General features: G+C 36.3%; 1 protein-coding gene across 2 annotated transcripts in view; it reads left to right on the top strand.

Moving 5' to 3' along the window:
- Window positions 1-23,521, top strand: part of LOC113044069 (type II inositol 3,4-bisphosphate 4-phosphatase-like) — a 99,803-nt gene that overhangs the window by 48,746 nt on the left and 27,536 nt on the right. For both annotated transcript variants that reach the window (XM_026203663.1, XM_026203662.1), the window contains exons 6-8: window positions 5,539-5,669; window positions 12,876-12,980; window positions 17,917-18,025. In XM_026203663.1, coding sequence (XP_026059448.1) covers window positions 5,539-5,669; window positions 12,876-12,980; window positions 17,917-18,025 — 345 coding nt within the window. The remainder of the gene's footprint in view (window positions 1-5,538; window positions 5,670-12,875; window positions 12,981-17,916; window positions 18,026-23,521) is intronic.

Genomic DNA, 23,521 nt, shown 5'->3' with positions numbered 1-23,521 from the left:
CATCCAAATTGAGCCTATTTTCTTGTGTAATGCACATTCCTGCTGTTATTTAATTTTTGTGATTCAACAGTTCAACTTATTTAAAAAAAAATGTTCAGAATTTTAATTTGTCTTCATATTTAAAAAAAAAAACAAATACGATCTTCACCTCTGAATTGACTTTCCTTGTCAGTTGACATAGCTAGTCTTAATTTATTTTCTATGCTATTAGCAGTTAGTTCATAGATGTGTATATTGAGGTCCTGACCTATGCTTGGTTTCCTCTCTAAGTGTCTGTTTAACCTGAAATGACATTTAATATTGAAAGTGAAGTGGGTTTTAAATGCCATCATGTTGACTCTACAGAAGTCAGCCTTTGGAAACCAAGGGGTCAAGTTTAAAGTAATTATGTCCATTTAGCCCCCTGCTGGACTCTACTGGAACTAAACAATTTGAAGATCAAAAGTGATCTTTCTTCATTCAAAAAGAGCAGCTGTTCAAAACTAGCAATGAAAGCAATGACTTTATTATAATAGATGTTTCGTCAATGTCTGATATTTATTCATGTATAAAATTAATACAATAAAATAAATACATTTTAATGCTTTTATTAAATTTTATTTTATTTCTATCGTAAGGCTTTTCAGAGCAGAAAATCAGCTCCCCAATATCTTTGAAGATATTTATGTATTCATTTAATTGATTATTTTAGGATCTTTTTTTAAACAAAGCATGACATTGGTTAATTGTTTTATTATTTTGCTTTTTTAAATTGCCTTATTTTTCCCTCCGTCTGTTGTCTTGGAGGAAATAAAATAGAAAATATTTAATTTTATTATATTATACAAGCGCTCAATATGTATGCATTTTTCATTATTTTTATTGTTTATTTATTTTTATTTTATTTTGTTGCACAGCATTGCTTATTTTGTCTCTGTCTGCTGTCCTTGTTGTCTCAGTTGAGGATCATGTGTGTTCCTGTGATACCATCCTCCAGTCTGGCTTGTGATGATGTCATTTTCCCGCAGCTACGCAGTGATTAGTCACATGACTTTTACATTTAAAAAAATGCATGGTGCAGGTCGCCCACATCCAGAGGGGATGAGAAACTGTCATTGAGATGAATGCCAACACTAGAGGATAACTTTCACTCCCCATGCTTTATATACCAGTGTTGTTGTGATAACATTAGCTGAAGGGCTGAACTGAGACTCATTGCTTCTTCACAATCATGACACTGCAAGCCCATAAACACCAGTTTTGGCAGTAAAAGTGGTATTTTGGATGGAAAGAGTGAGCATTGTGGACATTTCTGTCACATTATTTGCCATGTAACTCTCCAAATCATGTTTTGCGATGTATTTGTGTTGATTAACTCGGAGGTCAGTGCATTTTGTCGTTTCTTCATCAGTGTATAACTGCACTCAAAGGTACTTTAGCTGTTGTTAATTACTATTCCCGTCACATTTCTGGAATTGACGGCAGCCACAAAGCCTCCGGTGATTTAAAGCGAACGGCGGCCGTAACGCAGCATGAAATGAAGGCTTCAGAGTGGCCCGCTGTACCGACATCTAGACATAATTCCAGCGCTCTCGTTTCTCGTCTGCCAAACAATTGTGTTTTTAACTCCAGCAGCACTCCTCGATCTATTGTTTCAGCTCTGCTCTTTATCACCGAGCCTTTCTTCCACCCAAACCCCAATAAAATTGAAACAGAAGTTTCCTCCGCTTCCTCTCCGCATGCGTTCTTTCCACTACAAATCTCTTTTTTATTATCGCCGCCGCTCCACCCAAAGCACTTTCTGATAAAGCCACATTACAATTCAAGTCGGAGCTTTTGAACAAAACAAGATGGGAGATACGATGCTTTTTTAAGTGGCTCGGCAACTTCAGCACAAGATCTTCTCAGAGTTTTAACAGCTCTGCTTCGACATGAAGTAATCATTTCTTTTGGCCTGTTTTCCTTAGATAACCATTGTTTGACAATGAGAAGGAGACCGGAGTAGATCAATCTGAAGGCCTCTGTGTTTTTCGAAAGAGACTGACTGGTGGCAGAAATCTGCTGTAATTTGGTCTTTGAGCACATCTCTTAATTCACATGCATTTCAGACATTACTTCTTTTACATCTTAAAAAATGAAAATTGAAATTGAATTTTTTCCCTTCTCTGCAACATGCAATGAAAGTCAGTGGGGTCTAGTCTTGTTTGGAGCCAGTTAATCAGTTCTTAAATCACATTGTTGCTTAATTTAATTAAGATTAGAAATTAGGTTTGTAATACTGTAGTCGCGGTTAGGATGTGGTTGGGTTGACAAAAGTGTCCATTTAAGCTAAAGAAATAGGAAATAAGCTAAATCCACTATTCAAACATGGTAGGTTGGTAAGATTTGAAAACATTTTTAGAAAGAAGTGTCTTGTTTGCTCAAAATATACAGCAAAAACAGAAAAATTGTGAAACATTTTTACAATTTAAAATAACTGTTTTCTGTTTGAATATATGTTAAAATGTAATTTATTCTTGTGATGCGCAGCTGGATTTTCAGCATCATTACTCCAGTCTTCAGTGTCACATGATCATCCAGAAATCATGCTGATTCGCTGCTCAAGAAACATCTCTGATTAGTGCAATTGAAATGGAAATATTTTGTAATATTATAAAGTTTTTAGGAATTTAATTCATCCTCCCTGATTTCTTTTTATGAATCTTGCTAAATGTAATTGTGCACTTACTGCAGATGTTCATGTTTTAAAAAATAACATTAATAATTTTCAGTTTTGTCATAAATGACACACTTTGGCTTTAAAACGTAGAGAATAAGAATTATTAAAAAAAAAACACTGATCTCACCTTTCAATAGAAACAATAATTGCTCTGTTCTGCTCATTTCTTTCATTTCTGCAGCTCTTTCCACCTTTGGCTCCTTTTGAAGATGCTAATCACATTTCTGAAGTTATTATTAAAGCATCACAGTGACTTTGAATTTACATGAAAATTATTCATTGTTCCCTTTGGAAATACCCTCCACAATTAAAGATTCCTGAGACCTTTTATTAATGAGACTTGACTCTGTCAGTCTGCATGGAGAGATAACATATTTAAATCTACTGTAGTGTTACGCAGCAAATCACTGCAGACCTCGCATGACAACATAAAGACACAACACACAGTAAGTCAAGCAACAGAGCCTCTCAGCGTGACACGTAAAGAGAAAGTCTATGCGTGAATGCTGTTGAATGAGACTGAATGAGTGAATTTCACCTGTTGAATTGCTCCAGGGGACAGAAATAGCCTGTGATCCCTTTTCAAAGGCCCAATGGAAGCAAAATTGGAGTTTTGTGGCTTTGAATCCCTGCATATAAAGATTTAAAGGGGCCATGTGATGAGAAATTCACTGGTTTCTTGGTTTGAGAAAATGTACTGTTACATTCAGAACTTAAAACTCAAAACATATATTGAAAATAGGCAAGCAAAAAAGGGCTTGTTTTGCACTTCTACAACTTTTTGATGTCAGAAATGTTAGTCAAATTCAATCAAAGCTTATTTTTAACAATAAAAATACTGATCAGTTCAGTCTGATCTTAGAGTTCATCGGGTTTTGATCAAATCTGCTCCAGTGCTGTTTTCTTTACAACAAAAATGACCATTTTGAATGCAGAGTAGAAATCTGCTAGTGCTCTCAGACTTTTGGATGTTAAACAGGAACAGTAACAAAAACTAGAAGAGCAAAATTTAAAATAACTTTAAAAACTTGAATTTTGAAGTGTTGCTATACATGTTTTAGCACATTGCTGTTATTTTTAACAAGTTCCTAGTATACTTCCAACGTTTTTACATGTCCTTACTTAGCATGTTTTGCAATGTTTTAGCAAGTTGTTAACAGGTTACAAGCATTTTTTTTTTTACAGTATTAACATGTTTCTAACATGTTTTAACACACTGCTAACATGTTACACCATATGGCTAGCATGTTTCTAGCATATTTTAACATTGTTAGCATTTGTTTCAAACATATTTTCACACAATGCTTATATGTTTTACCATGTGGCTATATATTTATAACATATTTTAATATTGTTAGCATGTTTCTAACATGTTTTAACACATTGCTAACATGTTTTCCCATGTGACTAGCATGTTTCTAGCATATTTTGGCAAATTGTTACCATGTTGGTAACATTTTTACCCATTACTAGCATTTTCTAGCATACAGTATTTTAGCACATTGCTAACATGTTTTTTCCATGTGGTTAACATGTTTCTAGCATGTTTTAACAAGTTACAAGTATTTTTTACAGTATTAACATGTTTCTAACATGTTTTAACACACTGCTAACATGTTACACCATGTGGCTAGCATGTTTCTAGCATATTTTAACATTGTTAGCATTTGTTTCAAACATATTTTCACACAATGCTTATATGTTTTACCATGTGGCTATATATTTCTAACATATTTTAATATTGTTAGCATGTTTCTAACATGTTTTAACACATTGCTAACATGTTTTCCCATGTGACTAGCATGTTTCTAGCATATTTTGGCAAATTGTTACCATGTTGGTAACATTTTTACACATTACTAGCATTTTCTAGCATACAGTATTTTAGCACATTGCTAACATGTTTTTTCCATGTGGTTAACATGTTTCTAGCATGTTTTAACAGGTTACAAGTATTTTTTACAGTATTAACATGTTTCTAACATGTTTTAACACACTGCTAACATGTTACACCATGTGGCTAGCATGTTTCTAGCATATTTTAACATTGTTAGCATTTGTTTCAAACATATTTTCACACAATGTTTATATGTTTTACCATGTGGCTATATATTTCTAACATATTTTAATATTGTTAGCATGTTTCTAACATGTTTTAACACACTGCTAACATGGTACACCATGTGGCTAGCATGTTTCTAGCATATTTTGGTAAATTGTTACCATGTTGGTAACATTTTTACACATTACTAGCATTTTCTAGCATACAGTATTTTAGCACATTGCTAACATGTTTTTTTGTTAGTTTTAACATAGCATGTTTTAACAATACTAATATGTTTTTTACATGTTGTTAGCTCATTTCTAGCATGGCTTAGCAAGCATGATCCTAGTATGTTTTTGAATTATATTGCTTATGTTTAGGGTTAACACTGCTAACATTTATAGAACATGTGTAATTATGTTTTAGCATAAATGATGTTAAAACTTGCTCTACTTTCTAAATGTTGAGAGTATTTTAATATTTTCCCTGCATGTTTTCACATTCCTAATGTGTTTTAGCCTATTGTTAGCATGTTTAAGATTTGGTTAACACGTTTTAGTATGTTGATAGCATGTTCTTAGCACCTTTTAAGATGTTGTTAGGCTTATTTAGTGTGTTGCACGGGTTAGGTTTTGCTAGTTATATAGCAGCTTAAATACTCTATATCAGTTATTGTATGAAAGTTTTCATCCCCTCAGTGAAAGACTATGTGAATTTGGGCCTGTTCCAAAGCCTGATATTTGGGAATTCTGTAAGTCAAGCCGACATGGTGATCGATTTATGTTGTTTCCTACAGGATACAGGAACTGAAAGATCTGGGAGAGCTCTCACCACACTGGGACAACCTACGGAAGGATGTAATCTCTCGCTACGACCAGATCATCAAAGAATACCAGGACACTCTGGCGGAGCTGGAGAAACATACTGGTAAAGACTTCAGATGCAATGAAGCATGATCTGTTTTACACACACAAATGTATGTAATATGCAGCCTTTCTCATTTTGCATGCATGGGATTTTATACAATGCAAACACTTTACCCAATTTGCATGCAACATCACGCACAACTGATCAGCAGTGCAGGTTGTAAAAGCATGATTTTTTTTTGTGTCCAGCAATTTCTTAGTTCATCAAATTTTCATACGCAGCTCACAGTTAGCTGTCACATTCAATGCAACGTTAAACTCGCATGGTTGCACATTATAGAGGAACAGACAGACAGAAAGTGTTCGCTTTTAAAGCTGTCTTCTATTGCATTAGCCTGTATAAAGCTTGTTCACAGTAAACACATATTTGTTGCTTTCAATAATAGCAAGACGTACTTTAGTGTTGCGACTGCATGCTTTGCCAGATTTTTGTGTGCTGGAGCAAAGCAGCCAACTAAACTTGAATTGACTGAAAAATTTATAAAAGAGTGATTTTATGCTGCTGTTCAGAAGCACAAGTCAAAATGACAAATAAGATGTTGCCGCAGTGCATTTTGCAAAAGCGATGGCCATGTTAGCATTATATGTCTCTACCAGTTGACACATTGCTACTGTCATGTGGTATATGCCACCGTCTCGCCCCAGCTCTATTATGATCCATATTGTTGGAGGAAAAATAAAACGGAGCACAGAAAGCCTGTATTTGTCAGCCGTGTCGTGCCTCACAACAAGCAAAAATAGTCATTGATGATCTTGGCCTTCCAATCAGAATGAAAAAACTGATCTGCCTGATCGATCGACTTGTATACAGAGATGAAATTGTGCAGGCGTGTGTTTTGCCAGCTGAGTGGTGTTGATGTGTCCGTCCCTGAAGGAGGAGAGGAGAGACGGCGAGATCTCAGGTTGTTCTGCCTCTCGACAGCCCGTGAGTGGCCAGCTGCTGCATCAGCCTCTAATCTTGTTTGCCTTGTTGCTTCCTCTCAGGCGCTCCCATCTCCCCTTTTCCCCTTGATACCAGGGACTGGGTATTTTTTTGTAATCTGACTTGTTGTTCAGAAAAACTACTTGAAATGAGTTCCAGCGTAAAATGAGTTTTCACTTTAGGAATTGTGTTCTTTAACGGATCTTAAAGGGGAAGTGTGTCATTTTTGCTCTAACAATGTTACATTTGTTTCTATCCCAGCAGAGATTCAAACTAGCCAGTTATTTGTATTTTTGTTTATCATCATCAACTAACGTTCGCAGAACACTGCAGGAACGTTGTTTTTGTGACAACCTAATAAAATCTAGTACTAATGCACAACATTCTTTAATGGTTATTTTCTGGTTACTTTTTAATTATACTAAAATAACTTAATTCTGTCTGTAAATAAATACTCAGGCTGAATTTATCATACAAAAAAAAAAATCTTAATGGTGCATTCAAGTCCTCCTGGGACGTTCGTAAACGTGTGAGTAGAGAAGTTGTGATTGCAAAGTGTTCAAGTCACTTACACTGGAGCAAGATACAACATGATTAATAATTAAAAAATTAATTCTATTTCTTCAAAAATGTAAAAAATAAAGAATGTGCATCAGGTTTGTTATTGTATTAAGGTGTTCTTGTATTTGTGAAATTTCACAGATAAAAAGCTCTGTTGTCTTTTGTCAATAATATAACTATGTAGAAAGTGCTGCTCGCACAGAAAACACTTGCAAACCAAGCAGCTTTCTGTCTGTCGACATTTATTTTCAAAATCAATGCATTAGCTGCATATTGCGTCCACCATGTTTTTTGACACTGTATCAAATTTGAAACTCAGAACGCCCCATAAAATCAGTAGGTGGACGGATGGTGTGTCACTTGCCCCTTGTCCAAATACCCACACTTGTGGTGTTTGCACTTGACCACTTGACTACTTACAGTACATGGCGTATTTGGCCCAAGTGTCCAAGTGTGGCAAAGACCTTTTCATTACATGATGGGACACACTTAGGCCTATAGTGTTGTAAAAAAGCATAGCTTAATTTTTATTTTAAACGCTTTGCATTTTAAAATCAACTGCTAAATGTCTGTTCAGTGGTTTCTATAACATGATGCAAATTAATTTGTAGTGCTTCTAAGAAATTGATGAAAAGCAGTTGCAAATGTTGTACAAAATATATATCGCCACTACTCATCTCTGCACCAATAAATATGCAACACTTAGTTTTTCTATCAAATTATATGTAATTATACCTAATTATTATATTAGTATTTAACTTATATTGGAATGGTTGCCATGACCTCTCACAAGATCTCAGCAAAGTTTTCAAGATTTATTTTAAAACGTGATGCATGATGGGATACACTAAGCCTCGAACAGTAAAACTTCGCTTTGGGTATCAGAGCATTTAGAGAGTGTTTTGCCATGCTGACAGTACAGCTATCATGCTAAAACCTCAGCATCCCCTTATTAATCCTCCTCTAAAGCGCCGCAGCTAAAATATTAAAGCTTAAACAATGAGACCTGTAAAATATGCTGGAAAAATGAGACGCTAGTATTAATGGAGTAGGCGATTGCTGGGCCGTCGTGTCTGTGTTTGTACTTCTGTCCTCTGGGGTGTTGTCATAATCCACTCACTGCAGTGCCACTGCAGACTATTAATTATTGATATCTAATGTTATCACAAGGTTGGCAACTTGTGGCTGGAGAGAGTGTTTGGTTTCAGCCGGTGTTTCTCAAAAGGGCAGATCCGTCGTTCTCCCGTCGCCCTCTTCACCTCAGGGCAGGTACTGCATTCGTTTGGCTCTGGTCTCAAAAAAAACAAGCTCTGTGGTGTTTTTCCCCCTTTCGTTTAATTCATTTTTAATTAGACAAGGCTGACTAGGGGTACTTCAGAGTGTGTTAACTAATGAATTAATCATTTTGTGTTAGCATTGTTTGCAGCCGGTGGAATTAGCGGCACTGGGAGCTAATCCTGTTGTTTGTCAGTCCTCCAGCGGGATTGTGCGGCCCGGGTGGAGAAAGCCACAGTCTCGCCCGTTACAGACAGCAGAGTAAGACAAATCCAAGCAAAGACGCCACTGAGTCACCAAATCAGTCGAGGGTAATTAAAATAAGTGAGGAAGCTTCCTGGACTTTACTTTGAAGGAGTTTTTCTTTTCTTCAGCATTTACTCCCCCTCCTCTTACCGCAAATGTACATTTTGTTTTGTTTTGTTTTTCCTGTGGATATACAAAAAAAAGACATTTTTGAACTTTTAAATATCGGTTTATATATATATATATATATATATATATATATATATATGTGTGTATGTATGTATATATATAAACACAAAGTTTTGTTTTTTAAGATATATCTATTTATAAATCCTGTGAAACTGAAGACTGGAGTAATGATGCTGAAAATACAGCTTTGATCACAGAAATAAATTACACTTTTCTATTTATTCACATAGAAAACAGTCATTTTAAATTGTAATACTATTTCACAGTTTTTAAGATCAAAGTAATGTTTCCTTGGTGAGCAGAAGAGATTATGATCCTCAAACTTTTGACCACACTGATGAAACGGGACAGCAGAGTGCAGGGTAATAAATAAAACCTTGTTCTAAAACAAATAAAACTACATTTATGCATCTTATATGTACTTAGCTACCGAGCAACCTCCCAACTTTCTCTTTTTTATCAAAATCTGCTTTTTTAACTTCGACTTTAACAGCAAAGTAACTCAAAAGTGTTTTGTAACAACCTCAGGGCGAGAAAATTCCCAGAAATGACATTTTTAGCAGCACTGTTTGCTCTTTGTTGGCTTTAAGTGACTCATGTAAGCATAAAAACAGTTTATTAAGCCTCAGACGCTGATTTGTTCCCCAGAACCGCTGCAAAGCCTCAGACGGTCTGCTGTGTACACCACAAGCTGCTCCTGGGACTCTGGTGCCTGTGTGACGGGGGGAAACCCTGCAAACGCTTGGCCCAAGAGACCTGCAGCCAAGCTGAAGCAGTTAGCGTGGCTCCTCATGCTAATCGTGCTTTCAAGACTCTATGGTGCATGGGACTTTTTCCTCAGTGTCTCTGAGAAGAGCATGTAATGTAAGCCAGGAAACATGTCTGATGCTCCCGCTCAAGTACACTCATCTCTGACTGGAGACGTGATCGCATTGAACTCAAATCATTATGCGCTTCTGTAGACGAGAAGGAGATCTTATGAGGGAAAGACAGAAATAATGAGACTGCTGGCTGTCTTGCAGAAAAAAGACTAAGTGCTCTTGTGTTTGCGTAGCTGACAAACGGACATAAACCTTTTTTAATGGTAGTTTGTAGATGCATTTCTTTCCCTCTACTTTCAATCACTTTTCGCCTGGACTGGTTCTTTACTCTTGCAGTATGACAGATTATTTATTTTAATTTTTTTCATCTCTTACCGCAGGATATTTCTAGGTATTCAGCTGTTATTCAGCAGACTCCCATATGCTGCATCCACACAAATCAATAAAGCATTTACTTATTATGTTTATTAATGCTATTTTTATAATGTGGAGGTGATGCACTGAATAAATTAGCATGGAAATAATATAGCAAAGTTTAATTAGATGAAGGTATAACTTGTACTTCTTACTAGTTTGACGAGCACTGTGTCTTCATTTATCTATTTTACTCTATTTCAAGTCAGTGCATGCAAACTTTGTCTAGGCTTGCTTGCCTTTGACCTGTGACAACAAAACATAAATCAATAAATAAATAATAAAACATTAAACAGTGCAATTAATTCACAAGGAGCAACTTTCTTGGTACATTTACTATTTTTAATCATCATCTTATTTTATATTTATTTATCATTTTCAATTTGATTCCAAGGTAATGTCCGATGTGTTATTTCCTGCATCTTAAATATTACATATTTTACCCATCATTTCACATATTTTCATAGGTAGTTGTGACAAAATGAATTTTATGATAGGTAACAAAAAGAGAAGACACAATTTTTTGAACATTTTTAAACACAAATTTAAATGCAAATGCATTTATGATGAAAATATGGCATGTGTCATTCATTTGGTATGGGAATTATCTTCTGGTTTGCATTCCTCAGATTCCAAAAACAAAGAGAAAATAATCAAATAAAATTAATAATCAAATAAAATCACATAGTATTAATTTTTATGTGAATTCGTATTATGTGAATCCTATTGTAAACATATGATTACATTTTTTTTTTTGCAAGGTTCAAGGTTCAACCCTAAACCTAATTGTACAAAAACAAAAAAAAAATACAAAAGTACAAATTTATAAAAATTAAACACTGACTCATCTGAATGAAAAATAATAATGCTGTTTTTTTCTCTCTTCGTATGGATGTTTTTCTTTGCCCATGAGTGTGATTTCTAGCCACCTGACCTGATGCTGTGGAGGTGCAGTGAATTTATTCCTTGTTAAATATTTCAGCATGTATATTTTCAGCTTAACAAGGGTCAAACATACAGCGATGATCAAATGTTTGGGCAAAGGTCATGTCTCAGTGTGGATGCTGCTCTTTATTTCTTCACTTTCCCTTCCTCGGTATGTCTGGTTGTAAATACGAGGGCGTTTCGCGGAGGCATTGGCAGGGCTGATCTATATGTGAGTGATATTGAGCTGTGAAATCAACAGCACTGGTGTATTGTGATCTTCACATGTGTTTAAAGCACAGAGCCTTTCATTATCACAGCTCTTCACTCTCTCTAAAGAGTCTGTTTGTGTGTTTGGTGTCGATTGAAAGTGTGCTCATACACTATATGAGGGAAATCCTTGTCATATTTCATGGGGGAAAAGCTATCTTTCATCATGATATGGAAACTTATTGAATGGAGCCTATTTTATGATGACCACATTTATGTTTCCATCATGACATTATCTTGCTGTGTTATAGTAATGCAAACCACCATTGAGGATAATAATATAAATCTTGTGGGTGAAATATACTTTATGTCTTAGATCAAAAAAAATCAAAACAAAGCCTATTAAGACCATACATGTTTGCATAGTGGCATTATTTCCATTTTCAGCTTGTTTTTGTTTAAAATAATTGTGTATTGTAAACATTTTAAAAATGCATGTAAAGTATTAATGCATAGTATTGTTGTTGTACTTACAGTAAAGACATTTTAGTATTTTTTGTAATATGGGAAATTTTAATAAAAGTAATAAGTGACCATTGAGAATAATAATATATTTTTTTGCATTTATTTATGTATTTGTTAGTGACTGAGAAAGACCATTGAGAATAATAAAATAATAATATTACATTTCACTTTTATTTATTTATTGTCCATGCATGGGAATGACCATTAAAATAATAATAATAATAATAATAATAATATAATAATAATTAATTTTGAGGGAATTATATTTAATTATCATTAAAAAAGAAAATAAATGAAATATTTGTTTTTGTAGCTTTATTTCATTTGATGAACCCAATGTTTTCTGGCGTATCATTTATTTATTTATTGTTCATTTTTTCCTCTCTGATTTCTTTTCCTGTTCACAACACAATTGGTCATAATTTGTTCATTTTGGTTCTTAGGAGCGCTGATAACGTTTCAAAGAGTCTTTGTTGGCTATATTTGCATATATTACGCTGAAGCGATCAAAAGCGCGCCGTGTGTCGCTGGGCGATATTTGCTTCACCGTAGGAGCTTACAGTATCCGTTTCTGAAGATTTTAATTGGGCTGTTTTTGTACGAAGCAGGTGGTGCTTAATTTGAGCAAAACCCTGTGCTTAGTGGATTTCAGACGGACTGAGCTGGTATTTGGGAGAGTGATATTTGTAATCAGATTGCGATGTTTTGAAGCAGATGTCACTACAGCTCCAGTCACTCAAGGTCATCCACGATTTCTTTTAGCCTTTATTAGGCCTTTACCTTCACACGTTTTAATCAAAGACCTCGCATGCAGGCTTGATGTTTAATTGCCTTCTTTTTATTCATTTAATCAGACCGACGTGGTATTCATTTGATCAAGTCGTTGCTTTGTACTTGAATGCATTCAAACACGGCGGTATAATGCATCGCGAGCGACACATACGAGTCAGAATAACAGTGAAGGGGTGTATTTGCATGCTGCTGTAACTCAATAGAAGCAGATGGCAGAGTCCCCGCCGTTTGTTTGCGCTCCTCTGTCTGTTTGTGTGTTTGTTTTGTTCTTGAACGAGGGCTAAAGCAGATTATATATAAACGCTTGGCTTTTGGTGATCTTTCCCAGGCCCGTCGTTCAAGCCCAGCTGCAGCAAAGGCCAGAAATATCTGGAGTTCGTTCCCATCAACCTGCACACACAGAGAATGAGGGTGACGTGTCCAAGGAAAACAGGTGCGTCTCATGCCTCCTTACTCCCTCTGTTTGTGTTCTCCAGCTGGATTAGAGTCCAATACTATAGCGTACGCAATACATTCTGTGCAACTTGCATATAAATGAATAATAAATAAAACAACGTGCCTTATTACATAATAAATATGTAATAGGAGGAGCATGCTACTATTGTCGTGCAAATTTGATTCAGAGTCATCTAATGAACTTAATTATTAATACATTTATTTTATATTAATGTATTAGTATTAATTTAAGTTATTTGTATTTTTTTTAAATCTCTATGTATTTATGTTTATAAAATATTATTCATTTTTTTATCTATTTATTTACGGAATGTAAAATCATGCTGAGAGCATTGCATTGTGGGATGTGATGTGCAGTGTTGTATGCACAGAATGATAAATGCAGGTACAGTAAGCTACTATGCAAAGAAGAAATATGATATTATTTTCATGCATTTTTATTTTTTAGTAGTTACATAATAGTATTTGTTCTACTTATTTGGATTTTTTTTTATCATGATACAATTAAAAACATACAGTTGTATTTCAGGATGATCTAATGAAATAATTTACTTTGAGATATAAATATTACTATTTTTTCTTTATTTAATCAAGTTTTATATTCATATATTTTATTTATTAGTATTATTTCTGTCATTTCTATTTATTATATAAATATATATTTAAATATAAATATATATTTATATATAAAAAAAGATATATAAAAAATTTATATATATATATATATATATATATATATATATATATATATATATATATATATATATATATATATATATATAATACTTTTTTTGGTTTTAAACAATGCTAAATATTAAATATTGATTTTTTTTCAGCCATTCATTACTGTAATATACAACTTTATTTCCTGTTATAAAAAAGGAAAATGTTTTTCTTTAAAATAAGTAGAAAAAGTACTACTATGTCTATACTTTACAATTAGAACACTAAGCAAGCAAACAAACAAACAAATAAATAAACACCATATTACTCTAATTACTACTTCAGTATAAGCATACCTGCCATTTACCATTTTGTGAAGAATATATGACACAACATACCATATCCCACAAAGCATTTGATCCCAAATTTGTTTGTTTACCTTATTTCTTTGTCTGCTCACAACACAACTGGTCAGATAATTCGTTAAGTTTGTTTTAAATTTGAGTCTTTCTCGGCTACATTTACATATGTTAAACCAAGGAGATGCAGAGTATGTATTATATGCCATGTAATTATTAAATGCAGGTATGCAGTACTCATACTGTATACTGCGGGACGGGTGTAGTTAAAGTAATTCTGCACAGCACACACCAGCATGGCTGTTTATTTAGGTGTAGGAAGCAGAGCATGGTGGTCTCACCGATCAGTACAGCATCCCTCTGATGCTGGGTTTCACACATGCGTCCGGTGGCAGGGTCTGCGGGGAGATGTTGACAGCTGCAGACATGCGCTGAGAAGACTAAATGAGGATATGACAGCCCAGCATCCACTCACACTGATTGGACAAGATGCATGTCAGAATAACAGGATTCACAGCAACTGGGAAACATGTCAACTTGTTTCCAAAATCTGTTTTAAATATCACTTTTATATTTGTGGTCAGTAATTGATTTAAAATGCTTAAGAGTTTACAATAATACTGTTTAAAAGCTTGGGGTCAGTAAGATTTTTTACAAATGTTTTTAAAAAGAAGTCTTTCCTGCTCATCAAGGCTGCATTTGTTTTCTAAAAAATACAGAAAAAACTGTAATGTTGTGAAATATTATTACTATTTAAAAGAACTGCTTTCAATTGTAATATAATGTAGAATGTAATTTATGAATTTTCAGCATCATGTGTGTGTGTGTGTGTGTGTGTGTGTGTGTGTGTGTGTGTGTTTTATAGAACAGACCCCAAACTTTTGAACTATAGAGTAGATAAATTAGTAATATATAACAGAATATTTTATATACATAATTCATTTTGGGGGTTTCAAAGAAAAAATCAATTCATTGCTAATGCTAGAATTATTATATTCAAGTACAGAAGAAATTCTTCATCATGACAGAGAGTCTGCTTCAGAACAGCTGAATGGCTGAATGAGTTTAAAAGCCAGACATCGTCTCCGAGTTCATGTTGTTTCTGGCGCTCAGTCTTTAAGGACGCTGCGCAAACACAATTTCCTAGAAGATGCATTTGTTTCTAGCCTCAGACAGAAGTCTTGAGGTGACAGAAGTGGACAGCTCTCTACAGACTGCCTTTGCTTGTAACTAGCGAAATGCCACGGATGTTATTGTTTTCTTTCTGCCTGCCGGTGACAAGCCACTTGCTGCTGCTCTTAAGTCCCATAACATGTCAAATATTTGGAGAGGTTTTTTTGTTTGTTTTTGAAATATGGAAGTGTTTTCTAATCTTTCTAAACCTATTCAGATGTCAGATCCCGTCTAAAATTTTTCCTTGAATATCTTAGACGCACAATATCTTAAAGGTTCTTCGTTGGCATTGATGGTTCCATGAGTAACCTTAAACATTCCATTCCACAAAAGCCTCTTTATAGTGGAGAAAGGGTCTTTAGATTATTAAAGGGGTCATATGACGTTGCTAAAAAGGACATTATTTTGTGTATTTGGTGTAATAAAAATTTTTAAGGTTCAAAAAACACATTATTTTCCACATACTGCACATTATTGTTTCTCCTCTATGCCCCGCCTTTCTGAAACATGTCGATATTTACAAAGCTCATCAGTCTGAGAAGCGAGGTGTGCTCTGATTGGCCAGCTATCCAGTGCGTTGTGATTGGCTGAATGCCTCAAGCGTGTCAAAAAACAGGCAGGACAAGACAAAAACAATAAAACCCATTACAAATGAGCCATTTGTTGCATCTAGTGGGGACATAATTATGGATTATAATGACTTATACAGTGTTTTTATGCATTTCGTTACGTCGTGCCGTGTAAACATAAAACCATATCTGCATTTGTAATTGGAGAAAGGACAAACAACAAGCACTGCTCTACACCAGCGGTTCTCAATTCCAGTCCTTGCATATTTTCGCTTTCACAACAAACAGCATCTCCACGACATGGCGGCGGCAACATCAAAAATAAAAGTTACGACTTCTTCTTTCTTTGCGTGAACATTTGGGTGGCGTTATGCAAATCTTCCCACATAGTGATGTAGACATGTGGGGGCGTGTTTAAATGAGGCATTTTAGGAGGCCGTGGACGAGTCTTAACTTTTATAAAGAATATCTCTTTGGGTTTGAGACTTAAGTCCTTGCGCTGTTGGGGATCTTATCTATTCACGAACAGCTTGTAACACTCCAAAGAGAAAGGAAAACTTGAAATCCCATCATATGACCCCTTTAAAATGTTCATCACACTAAGAAAATTATGGTTCTTTTAAAGGATTAGTTGACGGACAGAATAAAAATGTCCTGATAGTTTACTCACCCCCATGTCATCTGAGATGTTCATGTCTTTCTTTCTTCAACCGAAAATAAATTAAGATTTTTGTGGAAAACCTTCCAGGATGAATAAATTACAGCGCAATTTTCATCTTGGGTGGACTGTCACTTTAATAGTCCTAACTGTTAATATATTTTTCATAAAGTATAAAATGAAAATCGCAGTTAAATTGACAGCACTACTTAAAACATTTCTTAGACTCTACAAACAATTAATCTCTGCCACACAGAGACACAGGTGCCTGAGCCCCTCGGATCAGAGCCTCCATTTATAGAGACTGCAAGAACCAGCACAAATCGCCTACAAATTGGGCCATGCGTGACGGATGATCCTGACCCGTATATATGCCACTGTATTCATCGTGTGGGTAGACTGTTGTGAAACAGCCAATTAGATGCTCAGGACCCGGCCGGGGAGCGGCGAGAGCGCAAGGGTGGGATAGAAATCGTCGCACGAGAACCTCATCGTCATTAGTGTGGAGGAACGAAGCGGCCAGAGCAGTGTCCAGAGTCATGATCCCGGCGCTCTGGGGTCAGTGCATTTGAAGGGGCTTGGATCGTTATTTGCCATTTAATGTGTCGCGCTCACTTCCCACGGAGCCGATTGGCTGACCTTGCATACATCTAACCGAAATGCTGCAGTTGCATCGTGTGACCTCCACCGTCAAGACATTTCCCATTCCTCTTCTCCATAGGCAGCTTTGGGAATCGAGGTGAAATCAGGAAAATGAGCCCCAATTGGTGTAAAAATGGGTTTAAAATAAAACATCCATAGAGCCACTGCAAATATCACACGTAAATCGCTTTGTCGCCACTTTCTTTCTGTGTGTATTGGGGGATAAATGTCAGGAGGTTGTGATATTTATTAATATTCTTCACCACAGCGCATTAAGGCTCTAAGCGAGCGTTTATATTTATTTATAAGTCTATAGTTATAGGCCTTAAAACAAAGCAACCAGATCTGAATGAATCTCATAAAGTTTGTTTGCTTGATGATTTGTTTTAAAAGAAAAGGCCATTTGGAGAGTTACAAAAAGCAAGTATTTTACAAGCACAAATGTAATATAAATTCTGTAAATACTATGTGATAACTGGAAATTTGTCTTTTAAATGCAAACTTTTTATGAAGTTTAGGTATATGCTGTTGTCTAGTTCTTGTTTTTTCTGTTTTTTCCACATTATGACTGGAAATATTCAGTGGTGTTAATTCTGTTGCTCAGGTACTTCCCTTACTTGATACGTGTTGCGTAGGTTTACATATGTCTAAACAGCATGTCGTTCCACACTGAATCCTGTATAATAGACGTATCACAGTTCCTCAGAGAGCTGGAGGTGTTTGGATGAATTCACCAAACAACAGGAAGCACATAAAACAAGACGAAATCTAGACGCAAACGGTGTGCTGTGGGCTTGTTTGTGATTTGTGAGGCCTGTTGAAGGATGTTTGCCGATGTTTCCTCCGCAGATTCCTTCTATGATGTGGTCACAGTAGGAGCTCCGGCAGCCCATTCGCAAGGCTTCAAGAACGGAGGCTTGCAGAAACTGCTCAGCAAATACGAATCTGAGAAGAAGAGGTCAGTCTCCACATGTTCACACCTGTCTCTTCTGGTTACTTTGCACTGGAGATGGAGAATGATGTTCTGACAGCTGTATATGAAACCATGAAAGCCTCCGATTGTGCATCAGACACACACCAGCATCCTGCTGTAACGATTTAAAAGGTGGCGAAATATGTCATTTCTGTCTTTTGCATGCATACGATTTTATACTAGATTAATTTGTCAATATGACACCACCAAGGAGTTTTTTTTCATTTAAGGAGATTGTTTTTAATTCATTAGATCCTTGTCCATGTCTGAAGAATATTATTTTGAGACCACAGGCTGTCAGGCTCCAGAGCATTATAAAACAACGTAAATGTGGCACACATTGATGGTGGCTAGTCTCAATGGGCCTGTTTACACCTGGTAACTCCATGTTTCTTCCTGATCGGATAGCTATCCACTCATGAAAACACCAGGTGTAAATGTTCTCCGAAACGCATTTGAGATGAAAATTAATCCAATCGCTCAAACCGCTTCAGGAGTTTTTTCCAAACCCCATCTACAAATTGTCCTCCTCCCAAAACGTTGAAATAATAAACGTGTGAGAACATATTATAGGCTATATGACATTATAGTCAGATATGACAGCGCTGATGCAACATGTATTGCCGAGGACGAGTTGCTGAGCATCTCTTCATCAAGCTGACGCGCAAACTGCCACGAATGAAACTGAACATAAGACGCAAACGCTCAACACACAACCATCTTCATTAAAAGTAGTGTGACTAACTTATCTTTTCAGTGCTGATGCTGCACACTCTCATGTTGCAGGCTTTGATCTTGAAATGAGCTGATAATTAATAAAATGCAGTGCTTATCTTTTGATTTTGTTAACATGAACTCTTTTAAAATTAAATATAGCGCCAAAATTGAAGATCGGATTTATATCCATGTAAATGGAAACGTTTTAACAGATAGATATCAGATCAGCGAATAATCATATCATATATCCGTTTTAGCGAAAACGCATGAAATGACCAGGTTTAAACAGGCCCAATATCTTACACTGAGGCAAATGAATGTGTAAATTGATTATTTTGCTGGAGAGAAATAAGCCGCATAAGCTGTAGCACGTTAAGATGTATTTCTAGGGAATTGTGTGAAGGTTGCATCATTCGGATGCTGAAACGTGCACGCACATTTTCATCTTTTCAAAGTTGATGTCGTTAATGTTTTGCTTTAGGCCTAAATATTTTCCCTCATTAAATATCTTTCACTTGATCAATGTGTTAATCCAGTCAAATCCATTTGTTTTTCTATGAATGATGGAGGATTTTTTATTTCACAATTCCTCAAGCTTTGATTCCCGTTGAAAAGCGAGCGCGAACACTGATCTGTGAAACCAACAGAGCTGTGATTTTCTGCCACATCGATGCTGAATGAAGTCTGGATTTACTGGCTTTTATCCAGGATTTCATGTTTATTCCATAGACTGTATGAAAACATGGACGTAGTGTCCGTGACGTCACCCGTAGGCTTCCGAAGAGTGTTTTTGAAGCTCAAAGTGGGCGGAAGCAACCGTCACCATCTTGGCAGCGAAGAGGCGGGAGCTGGTTGCTGAAGCCACGCCCACCTAGCTTGATGGTCACTCAAGTAGCCACGCCCTTAATTATGCAGAACTTTAAGGCTTAATAGAATTTAAACGGATGAGTTATAAAAAAAAATCACTCCCCTTGAAGACTTTTGCACGAAGGGCAAAATTAGCTATATAGACCAAAATCATTTTATGAACCAGGCTGTAAACATGTTTTTAATGGTGATTTTACTATGGGGAGTCTATGGGATTGACTCCCTTTTACTGCCAGCCTCTAGCGGCCAGTTGACGAATTACAGTTTAAGTTCTTGTTGGCTTCACGAGAGAGAGCCGTTTGGTTTTTTACAATGCCTTTATGTAGTATTTTTAGCCTTTTTAGCAGAAGTCTTGCTTAAATATAATTTGGGCCAAAACCACTTTACAAGTCTGAATGTGCAATGATTGTACTGCCATGAAGAGTAATAAGTGTTCACGTTCAGCCACAAGTTTAGTGCCAAATTGTTGGAGGAATATACAGTAACAGTGTTGTTTCTCTCTCTAGAGTCCTTAATGACTTTAATAACTTCAGAGTCGCATGTTTTCCCAGTTGGATCCTGTTGGCACGACTCTCCGAGTCTCTCCTGACGTGTTTGTTGCCCTCAAATGAATTGTGACCGTCTCTTTCTGCCTCAGTCGTCCATCTCGCACTCCTCCTCCATCTTCTGTTTGGTTTGTCCTCGCACAGATGTTTAATTAGAAAGCCTGTCTTGACTCTAGCAGCCTGGCAGTCATTGAAGCAGTTCCTCTGACCTTGCCGTCACACCAAACATTTCAGCTACGAGTGTTTTCTATTCTCCGCTCTCTGAAGAAGAAGGAAGAGCATGTCATGTCATCTCATCCCTCTTGTGATTTCCATCAACAAAGAGCTTCACAAGTTTCTGGTATTCAGTTCTATTTTTGTATGTTGTGAATGATCACAGCTGGCTTTTGTGGATGCAGTCGAGTCTTAGGGGGTGATCTTGTCGACACGAAGCCCGTCGTGTGAATGTGTCCATTTCATATAATTTGAGATGTTCTTCTTTCAACCCCTCTGAGAACAGACTCATTAAAAGCCAAGCAAAGTCCAATTATTTTTTTTACAGTGCCTGGATTTTTATGTTACTGAGCCAGACCGACAGAGGAATACTAGTACAAAGAAATTGAACATCTTTACAAAAAGTTTCCAGCCTCCAGTGGTGAAAAGATTTATCGGCGGAGCGCCACTGATACGAGGCAAGGACATTTGCTGTTTCTACTGGAGTGAAATCAATTTCTGAAAGAGCGTTGGCGCTGCACATGAATCCAGCCTGATATGGACCTCATTTTGTTTCCTTTTTGACTTGGCTAATGTTTTACTTCATGCTCAGATTTGCCCTTTCTCTGCCTCACTAGCTAGGAAGTCCTTCTATAGTTGTTTTATAAAAAAAAAAGAGAGAATTCCATTAAATCAGCGCGGTATTAAATTAGCATATAAAGTTAAAGATGTTTGTAAAAGAGGACGTTTAAAGGGGTCATATGATGTTGCTGAAAAGAACATTATTTTGTGTATTTGGTGTAATGAAATGTGTTTATGTGTGCTCTGATTGGCCAGCTATCCAGTGCGTTGTGATTGGTTGATTGTCTCAAGTGTGTGACGGAAATGTTACGGCCCTTGCCATAATATAAAACCCATTACAAACAAGATATTTGTTTCATCCAGTGGGGACATAATTACAGATTATAATGACTTGTGTTGCATGTCACGCTGCGTAAAAATAAAACCATGTCTGCATTTGTGATCGGAGGAATGTCAAACAACAAGCGCTACTCTACACTGTTAAAACTTGCGTTTGAATCATCAGTGGCAAATCCTTTACATATGAAAACATACTTACAGACTATGAGTCAGAAGAGCCAGACTGTCCTATAGAAACAGACACTGGCATTATAGGCTATACTCACAGGATTCAGTCCAAATCTGAACATTTGGGTTGGACTGTTCTGAAACAGTGTTGTAAAAACAACAAAATCACTGATTTCTAGTTGTTTTAGTCCTGTTTTGGAAGGGCAAACAAAGTCGTTTCGCTTTCACAACGAAACACACAGCGACTCCACGACATGGTGCCGGCGGCAACAGCAAGAATAAAAGTCACGCCTTTTTTCTTTGCGTGAACATTTGGGCGGTGTTACGCAAATCTTCCCACATTGTGGGGTAGACATGTGGGGGCGTGTTTAAATGAAGCGTTTAAGAGGGGCGTGGTAGACTCTGAACTTTTATAAAGAATATCTTTTGGGATTTGAGACTTTAGTCTTTGCAACTTTACTCATCTTCTTATGCACTTCTCAAGAGCTTGTAACACTCCAAAGAGAAAAAAAAATAATAATAATTGCAACATATGGTTATCATTAATTCTTCTTTGTGTCATTCCAAATGTGTGACTTTTTCATCTGTGGATACCCAATTGAAAGTGTTTTGAAGATTGCACTAGCTGAACTTTTACATGCAATTACCATGAATGAGGACTAAGACTTTTATGCTTCAAAGGCCACAAAATCACTAAAAAGTTCAGTAAATTATTTATATGACTTGTGCCCCATGGTCCAAGTATACTGAAGACGTAGCTTTTTTTGAGAAATATCATAATCCAGATCAGTCCAATTCATTTCGACTGTTTTTTTTAACTGACTCATTTGATTTTATTGGAAAGATCTGATTCAAAAGAATGAATCATTCACAATTCAGCTAAGCAGAGCTGTGACAGACAGATGGGTGAATGTCAGTTAAATTTGGTTTCTTTCTCACACAAAGTTACTTCAAGAGGCTTGGAATATAGTGTACACGTCTTGTGAACTTTATGGTCATTTAAGTCTATTTTAAGGCTTAAATGTTCCAGTTCTCATTCATTGTAGTTGCATGGAAAAAAGCAACCAAATGCATTCTTCAAAATGTTTACATTTGTGGTCCACTAAAGAAAATGTTTTGGAAAGACACAAATGTAAATAAATGAAAACAAAATGTAAATTTTGAGTGAACTATACTTCCATGCTTGGTTGTTTTTTTATCTCTTCACACATAAAAGGTGCATTCACACGACATGCGACAATGAATGAACAGTGCAGCAGAACTTGTGTGTGAATGATTGCAAGAAACTCTGTGTAGATGACCTCGTGAGCACACTCATAATCATTCACGCATCCACCCAGACCTTCCTGGAAGGCAACCTTTTAGCATTTTCTTTGATTAGAAGACAAATAATAGGACAGACGCGATTCTTAGCCATTATTAATGAATGACAGGAAAAGGGTGCTGGGGAAAAAAGGAAGCTGAGAGTGAAATGAAAGAGCCATCTGTCTTTTCTTCTGCCTGAAGAGCGAAGCAGGAAAGGCGGGCGGGGAGCGATTGGACCGATCCATCAGGTCAGGGGTGGACGGTCGGCCCGATGTAATATGTAGCTACAATGGCTTTGATTGGCTCGCTGTGTGAAAGCCAATCAATATCCATTTCTCCGGTTCCTTGAGGCCGCCTACAAGCCCAAGCAGTTATTTCTCTTTAACATCACGAGTGTCTTATTTGCCTTTAATTTGAGCGTGTCGGCATGACTAGAATATTCTGTCGTTCAGCAGTCGATTTGCTCGCTGCACAAAGATAATCGTCTCCTTCCAGATGGCTTGAATGGGTGCATTTGAGTGTGTGTACTTTGACTACATCCCAGCAACCTTCTCAGAAATGTAGCTAGCATTCTGGCTAGGTTTTCCCAAAGTTATGAACAAACATTGTTCCAGCCTAGATTACAGTTTTCAAATCTTGGTATAGTTCTTAAAATTTTCACAGAAGAACATAATTTATTCATTCATGAAACTTTTTTTTCATGAATTCATGGAACGTTATTTATATATTCATAGAACATCTATGGAACGTTATTGATATATTCCTG

The sequence above is a fragment of the Carassius auratus genome, chromosome 26, assembly GCF_003368295.1.
Source record: "Carassius auratus strain Wakin chromosome 26, ASM336829v1, whole genome shotgun sequence".
In the NCBI taxonomy this organism is placed as follows: Eukaryota; Metazoa; Chordata; class Actinopteri; order Cypriniformes; family Cyprinidae; genus Carassius; species Carassius auratus.
The sequence above is the reverse complement of the archived record's forward strand: the minus strand, read 5'-3'. Positions and strand labels throughout refer to the sequence as shown.